Source organism: Cololabis saira, chromosome 16 (genome assembly GCF_033807715.1).
Source record: "Cololabis saira isolate AMF1-May2022 chromosome 16, fColSai1.1, whole genome shotgun sequence".
Lineage (NCBI taxonomy): Eukaryota > Metazoa > Chordata > Actinopteri > Beloniformes > Belonidae > Cololabis > Cololabis saira.
Window position 1 is genome coordinate 16,468,059 of NC_084602.1, and position 7,968 is coordinate 16,476,026.

A 7,968-nucleotide genomic window follows, 5' to 3' on the forward strand; every position below is an offset into this window, starting at 1 on the left:
GCAAAGCTAACTAGCTGCTGGTCTCACATGAGAAAGCACCTGATCGGCGGGGCAAATCTTGCCTCTCTGGAAGAAACTGATTTCAAAATCACTGTTGCAGCCCCACCGTTGCACTTTTCCCGCCTCTCTCTCTCTCTCTCTCTCTTTCTCTGTCTCTGTTTCTCTCTCCGTTGAGTGGAATATCACTGCAGTCACAGTAAATGTGTCGTGTTTGCTTAGGTGGACGTTCCCGATGCAGGTCTCTGATCCGGCGGCATCTGAAGGAGGTTAATTGTGCCTCCGTTTTTCTCTCCGGACAAAGCCCTCTCAGAATGGGCTGTAACCAAACCTGCTCCGTCAACGTTGACCTCAGTGATTAATGAGCTCCTCCAGCACACCTGCAGCATGCTGCAGCGGCGCGGCAGTCGTGCATGCATGCATGCCTGCGCGGAGGGCTGCAGCGAGGCCGGTCTCAGCTGAAAGGCCAGATAAGGGACGGGTTAGCACATCGGCGCTGTTTGCTCACCTCTTTCACAAACAGGGAGGTAGACCTTCCTCTGATAACACATTTACAAAGTGTACATGCTGCGGTATTCTCTTGCCCAATGCTGGAGGTTAAAGGTGAGCGAACATCGGGTGACTGAGAGTACAGAAAGGGCCTCACACTTGTCGCACAGGAAGCAATGAATAAACCGCATCTGCGCCCCCCGCCCCGTAAGTCTCCATGTAGGAAAGTTACCTGCTGTCAAATGCCACCGAGTAATGGAAGTTTTCTTGTTCTTTTTCTCTTTTTGTTCACCACCATCTCAAAGAGCAGACGACCCCCCCCCCCCCCCCCCCCCCCCCCCCGACACCGGCATCCGCCACCTTCAGAAACCCACTTCCTGGTGCTTTGTATCAAGGTGCCTCTATGCACGCAGCGCACAAACAGGAAACAGCCCTCTTTCATGTGCTTCTTACTGCAAATACCACATTCTTCTGTAAGAGTTTGCATGAGTTATTCTTACCTGGGGTTTAACCTTTCTCTGAAACATGCTCTTTTTTCCCTTTGCACTTCAAGTTGCACCAAATAAAACATTCAAGTTATTTTTTCTCCTAACATACATTGCATGTGTTAACACCACATAAACAAGCGCAGAAACACGTCAAATGCATGTTTTACATCTTAACAGTGGTGATAAGTAACAAAAACACATAATGGTGCATAAAAACGCTACATTTTAAACCACGTAAGGGGCTTTGGAGCCATTACTCCACATGAAACATTCATCTCTGCATGAAGAGAGAAACACCCGGCGTTAGCCAAAAACATTTATCGCATTCAAAAGCTTGCAGACTGTATTGTACAACCTTTTCTTTTGAAATTAGCTCTTCGTGTATTATTGACTTACAACGCTGCCGTTTCACTTCTGCTCCTGCCGCCAAGTGCGCGGCTGATTATTGCTTTGTTTTGTAAGCCACAAGCTCTCGTTTGGGTTTTTCTGGCTGCGGAGAACTTTAACTTTTTTGCTGAATTAAGAGAAATGCACAGCGCCCACGTAGAATGTGTCGGGACTGATTTCCAGCAGCTCTGCAGATGGAGAGATAAAGTTGGAGTAAATGCTCTTGGAAGGGGCAGCAGCTTGTTTATAAATGAGACCGAACAAAAAGACGAGGGCAGGAGTCTCCAGGGTTTAGGTTTTGTGGGCGGGAGTGACGGGGTCTCCGTAGGTCAACGGCGACGGGTCGCGGTGTTGAGGAAGAATGGGAGTTCCTGTCACCGCTCCTCCCTGCAACCTGAGAGCGTATAAACACGGACAGACGGAAATGTCAGGAGTGTGTAAGTGGGGAAGCTGTTTTTATTTCTGAAAAGAAACACCGAGCTGGTTGTAGATTTGTATCTGTAATTATTCTCTTCCCCAGTTCAGCCTTTTAACATCGTCTGGGTTCAACGATTTGGTTTAAAGTGCGTTTCCTTTCCTGCAGTCATGTAGACGAACACATCGGGGTATCAGTGTCTTGCCAACTGTTTGTCCCACTTTTACTATCTCACAATAATCGACTTTTTAAACTCAGGATCAAAAGTCAGGGTCAGTACTTCTGCAAATCCCGTTTTAGATTCTTGGAAACTTTATGGTTACACCACCCTCTAATCAATATTTTAGCCGAAAGCAGGAGTGTTGAGTGTTTGTGCAACCGAATTTGTTCAGTGGATCAGACTTTGATTATCCACGGGTCAATACCCCTCGGCCTGACCGGTCTGAGCGTCCCTCCAATCAACTTTCTGCACCGTGAAACTCCCTTCAGTCCAGCAACAGACGCAGAGGAGGGGGCGAGAAGGCAGTGCAGCGAGCTCCATTTGTATGTTCAAACTAAATATTTTAAAGAATTTAGTCTCTTTAGATAGGCTGGGTCTAGTTTAAAAGCAGCATTAAAAGAACACTGCAAACTGTTTGTTTGCAGTGTACCTGAGACATTGAATACTACCGAGTGATAATATTCTGTGAGTTTTCAAAATAAAATGCTTCTGCTGCCTCCCCAAATAATGTGAAGAAATCATAAAAGCTTGAGTGTTGGGATAATATTAATATGAACATATTTATTTACACTATCCTGCATTGTGAACTAAAAGGAGTAAAAGGAGGAATAAATCTGCATTACTTTTTCCAGACAACTCATGACACAGCTTAACTTTTCCAAAAAATATGGGGTTTATTGACTTAACTGCAATCAATACTTACAAAAAGAGGAAAAAAAACAGAAACCCAACAGGTTTTCTAATAAACTCACAGAAATTACTGTAGTGAAAACACATGGCTGAAAAAAAAAAAATTACATTCAACAGTTTTACTTTCTTTGTGTCAGAATCTGTTCACCTCTTCCAAACACATGAAGGCAACATGGAACAAGAGACCTACTAAAAAAAAAAAAGAAAAGAGAGAAACTGTCCTCCATTATCAAATATAAAAAGGCCAAGAAGCCTTAGCTACCTGGAATGTATTCAAAGAGGCACTTCCACTGGTCAAGAGGGGGCCAAACAAGTGCATCAAGCATCCAACCAATTTAAACTTTCCTCAACCCATTTGGTCACAGCTATTGCTTGTTCTAACAGACCGGGATGCAACAACCATTACGAAATCTGAACATAACCAGTCTTCAAACTCTGAACTGCTCCTAAACCAGTGATGCGAGGGGTCTTTCTTTGTGATTGTTTGGCACCCTTTTACATTAACTTCCATCAACCCAGGTTCTGCGTCAGTACTTCTCTTCAAAGTGGGGACGAGCTCCGAGAAGAAACAGACGAGTTGAATTAACATAATATTAATGTGATTAACAGTTAACAACTGTTACTGTCAGATTATTGGCAGTGTGGAGGGAAAAAAAAAAAAAAAAAAAAAAAGTCCGGGAATGAACACGAGCAAATCTAGTTCAAATGGAATTGCAGTCCAATGAAAAGGGAGCAAGGAGAAAAAAATAAAAAAAAAACAAAATACAATAAATAATCAAAACGCAAAAGTTTTTTTTCTTTGCATTTTCTGCTTTAAATTAGTTTCATTTTTGACAAAGTGTAGTTGCAGAACAAAAGTCATTGAAGTACAATATATTAAACTGTGAAAAAAAGGAAACTGACAAAAACGTCTTCACAATCTTTAGATTAATATGGAAGATCATAATTTAACATAAAAGAAAATATATTCTATTGTTCATTATCCAGATAAATACAAAAAACAAAATTAACAAAAAAAAAATGCATATGATCACCAATAAATATGTTCTGATAAGTTAAATAAGCAGTGACACACAAACCTTCTTTCTGGAAGGTTTCTCAAATAATAATAACCGTAATAATAACATTAATAAAAAATAATTATCAAATAATGAAAGCAAAAGGGATGTAATGAGTACAGGGTGCTCCTCAGAGCAGGTTGCGAAGTGGAGGGAAAAAAGTAAAGTAAAATAGCTTGAAGATCAGATTTCTCTAAGTCGTCGGGTGAACAAACCGCACCACTGGGAATGCTGGAATTCCCTAAATCAGCGCGGATGAATGAGGGTGGGGGCTGGGCAAAAATGAACAGGGGTTAATGTTCAGTTTGACATCAAGACTTCCATCCCAGAGGAGAAAAAAAAAAAAAAAAAAAAAAAAAGAAAAAGAGCCAGTGACCAGCAACAGGAAGAAAGCTCAGAAGGGGGCAGGGCTTAGGATATGACCAACTTCCAGTTCAAAGTCCTTCTTGCAGACTCGTTCAATTACATAAGAAGAGGGGCTTGAGAAGAACCGTGACAGGAGGGGTGGGAGCGAATGGAAGAGTGAAAGAAGGGAAAAAAACAAAATAAAAAAAAAAAACACAGTAGTCCATTCACCCATAACACATGCAGAAAACCACCCCAGGCACTTTACCTTTTTTTTCCCATTCCTTAAAAACTATTCATATATTTTCAGGGTCTGTAATTTTTATTTTCCACCTCCATTAACGTTTATTATCAGTCTGTAAAAATGTCTGCGATAGAGCTACAGCTACATTAGTGAGCACCGTCTAGCTAGCTCGGGAGGGGGAAGTGGTATCATCAGGGGAGGGAAGGAAGGAGGGAGGGAAGGAGGGAGGAGGGGTCTGGGGGCTAGTGCAATGCACTCCCCTGTCCAAGGCCACTTGTGCTGCTACACATTCAAGAACAAATAAAGAAAGAGGAGAAAAAAAAAAAAAATCAAGTGGCACCTGGCAAAACAGTCATCTTGTTCTCATGATTCTCATTGTTCAATTTCCTCTCCTCATTTGGCACTATGACACATGGCATCATTTTCAAACCTTGCCGTGCAGATTGACTGGGGTGAAGTGATCATTTGAGTTAAGAAAAAAAGTTCCCTTAAATCGATTGCATCCTTACAATGAGAAGGAACTGAACAGTGTGTTGTGTAGAAGGGGCCTGGTGGAGCTCGAGAAGGTGGCAGAGGTAGAGGGGAGTGCCATGTTCTCTTTGTGTCATCGAGCTGAAGATGCTGGTGGAAGCGTGCAGTCTAGTCGTCAGAGATCGAGAGGCGGCTGAAGATGGGGAGACGCCGGGTGGTGTCCAGCGTCGGGGACTCTGAGCCGCTCAGGCTGCCACCAGAGCTGCTCTGGTAACCTTCTTGGTCTGAGAGCGAGTCTGGCGGGCTGGATGGAGACTCGAACATCTGAGGGGACTCCAACATGGGTCTGAAGTATAAGGGCGTGCTTGTCGGAGAGGGAGGCGCAGGGGTGCTGGGCTCGGTGCCGATGGGGCCGGCGCTGAGGCTGGGCACAAACAGGTTGGCCAGCTCCTGGCTGGAGTAGGTGAAGGGGTTGCTGCTGGGCCAGTCTGGCATCTCATCTGGGAAGAACATGGGTGGCGGGGTGACCGAGGTGGGGCTGTCTCTCAGCCCAGCCGAAGTGGAGAAACCGGCAAAACTGTAGCTGTGCTGCAGCCGGGGCCTCTCCATCTTGTTGGAAGAGTTTAGAGGAGAGCTCTGCTGGGGGGGTCCGCGGCGCTCCTCGGCGTTGTGGATGAAATGGCAGCGAGGCCCATATGGGCAGAACCCGATGGTGTGGAAGGTGCGGCACAGCTCAGTTTTGTATTTGGGATGGCGGCTCAGGTTGCGCAGTTCGTGGATTCCATGGGCAAACTGGCATTTGTCGCCATATTTGCAGGAACCGTTCTCCTCGAAGGGCCTGCAAAGCTCCGTCTTGTAGCGGCTGGAGTTCACTTGGCTGCTGCCACAGGTGGGACTGGCGGGGCCCAGGCACTTGCTGACCAGCCTGTCGCCCGTCTCGGAGAAGGAGCGATCTCGCAGGCGGTTTTCCTTGTTGCTGCTGGCGTTGCCAACCCCTGAGATAAGCGAGGAGTGCTCCACCGCCTTCAGGCTGTTCAGGAACTGGTTCTGGCTGTACTTTGTGCTGCTGACAGAGTGCCGCCGCTGGTACACGCCTCCGACCGAGGGAGATCCCACCGCCTTCCTGTCCAGCAGGGCTCCGGCGGGATTGGAGATGGACAAGTTGGTGCCAGTGCAAGGGACCGACATGGTGTGAGGGCCGCCCAGGTTACTGTTATAGCTGAGCAGTTTGTTGTTCTGCAGGGAGGGGAAAAAGAAAAAAAGATAGAAAGACATCGTTAGGACTGAAGCGGTGAAATCTCGGATTGCATTTGTTCTTTTTGGCTGCGACAACATAAGCGGATACAGGTCTATAGAAAAGCAGCTGGTTTGGCAAGTTGCCCAGTTAGGAATGTGAGCCTGTTTAGTAAATGAACCAGCAGCAGCAGCAGCAGCAGCAGCAGCAGCAGCACATGAGAGGCCTACAAACACACCATGTTGGATAGATAATGATGCATTCAAGAACCTCAGACTTCAGTGTTTCAGCAGGAAAACCCGTCCAATGCTCTTCCCAACTAACTCATACCAGTTCAACCACTAATTTACATAAAACGTTAACAGTTAGGAGTATACAAATCAAACTAAAGCGGGAAAAAAAGTGCCTCTGAGAGAAATCTGGCGGGATGGTTAAAGAAATGTATGCAAATACGCTTTACGGCGCTGTAACCAGTTTAACTCGGTTAAACACAACAATGTTGCAACTGAACAAACCTGTCAATGATTATGGAGCCATGTGGCTGCTTACAGCACTAAAAAGGGGGGCGGAAAAGCCTCCCGGGGGGTATAAAAGCACCAGAAACAGGTAAGTTCCCCCCCCTAGTCTGACCCGTGAAGGGTCCTCGTGCTGATGTGGCACAAAGTTAGAGAGGAGCGGGGACGCTGCGAGGCCTCCGCACGCGCTTTTATCTGACATTAAAGAGTAAACAGCAGCAGGGACACAACAGAGCCGGGGGCCAGGAGGAGACGAGGTGGAGAGGGGGGTGATGGTGGAGAAAAGCAGCTCGTCATTCCTGCACAGCCTCCTCCTCCCTGCTAACGCTACCAGGCCGACCACAGCTCAACTTTTTACATACCTTGTTCAGGACTTCGAAGTCGAAGAAAGGCGACACGACCGCTGTACTCATTTTTGCAGCGACCAGGATTCAATTCTTTAAAAATAATAATAATAAATAAATGTAAAAAAAAAAAAAAAAAAAAAAAAAGTTTATAAAAAAAAAAAAAAAAAAACAGTCGCCCAACGCGGTTCTGGCTGGAAAGTTGCGCAGGTCTGCGGGACTCCTGATTCGCAGCTCCTGGTGCGTGTTTTTGGACCTGCAGACTCCCCCTCTGCCCCGACCCGACTCACACATTTGCTTATAATCCTTTGCAGGAGGAGCTTCGGCGCTCTGGGCGTCAACTTTCAGTAACTTTTTTCCTTTTTTTCTCTCTCTCTCCCCCTCTTTTCCTCCTCCCTCTCCTCTCCCTCTTCAGCGACTGAAAACTTGGGTTTGTTGCAGTGCGTCCTCAACAGTTGCATGTAGTGAAATAACTGTTTATGTTCGCAACTACTTTTTTTTTTTTTTTTTCCTCTTTCAGGTTATCACGCGTCTTATTTAACATTTGATAAAAAAAAAAAAAAGAAAAAAGTAGGACTTTTTAAACTTTTGTGGGAGGAAAAGTTACATGTAAAGCAAACAGCTTCAACCCATTCAAAGAAAGAACTAATCTCTGGTTCCTCAGCAGTCTGGGGTTGTTTACTGGAAAGCACTTGCGTTATCCTCAGGGTTTTAGCTCCCATCCACTACTCTGTAATTAATTTACTCTTAATTGCTGGACTGTAAACTCACTTGTGGGACTTTCCAGGGCTTTTAACTCTTACCCCTCCACAGATCATTAATCCCTTCTCTCCCCCCCTCCTCCCAGCTCATCTGTTATGGCTTCCCAGTGAATGTAAAACTGCACTCCTGAATTGAATCATATCATTTTCATCAGACAGGTGATATAACCTGATACGCAAGTGACCTCACTGGATTCAACCGCAGCCTGTCACACAATGAGACCTGAGGAACAGAGCCGGGCGACCGACTGGGGGGGGTGGGGGGGACAACACAAATCTGTTGTGGTCCATATTCTTCCTTCCTCCTGCT

The 7,968-nt window shown here is 45.6% G+C and overlaps 1 protein-coding gene across 1 annotated transcript; it reads right to left on the reverse strand.

Moving 5' to 3' along the window:
• Positions 1-2,645: 2,645 nt before the first annotated feature.
• On the reverse strand, positions 2,646-6,995 carry zfp36l1a (zinc finger protein 36, C3H type-like 1a). The gene is made up of 2 exons (XM_061743673.1): positions 6,916-6,995; positions 2,646-6,040 (listed from the first exon to the last, which is right to left on the reverse strand). Exons 1-2 carry the CDS (start codon positions 6,964-6,966, stop codon positions 4,973-4,975), a joined length of 1,119 nt encoding a protein of 372 aa, XP_061599657.1. The 5' UTR covers positions 6,967-6,995; the 3' UTR covers positions 2,646-4,972.
• Between the last annotated feature and the right edge of the window lie 973 nt (positions 6,996-7,968).

Bases quoted from the DNA above. Each gene is read 5' to 3' on its own strand.
- zfp36l1a (XM_061743673.1), bottom strand. From the start codon at position 6,966: ATGAGTACAGCGGTCGTGTCGCCTTTCTTCGACTTCGAAGTCCTGAAC. The intron at 6,041-6,915 runs GTATGTAAAAAG...CCCTCCCTGCAG, and splicing joins ACTTCGAAGTCCTGAACAAG to AACAACAAACTGCTCAGCTA.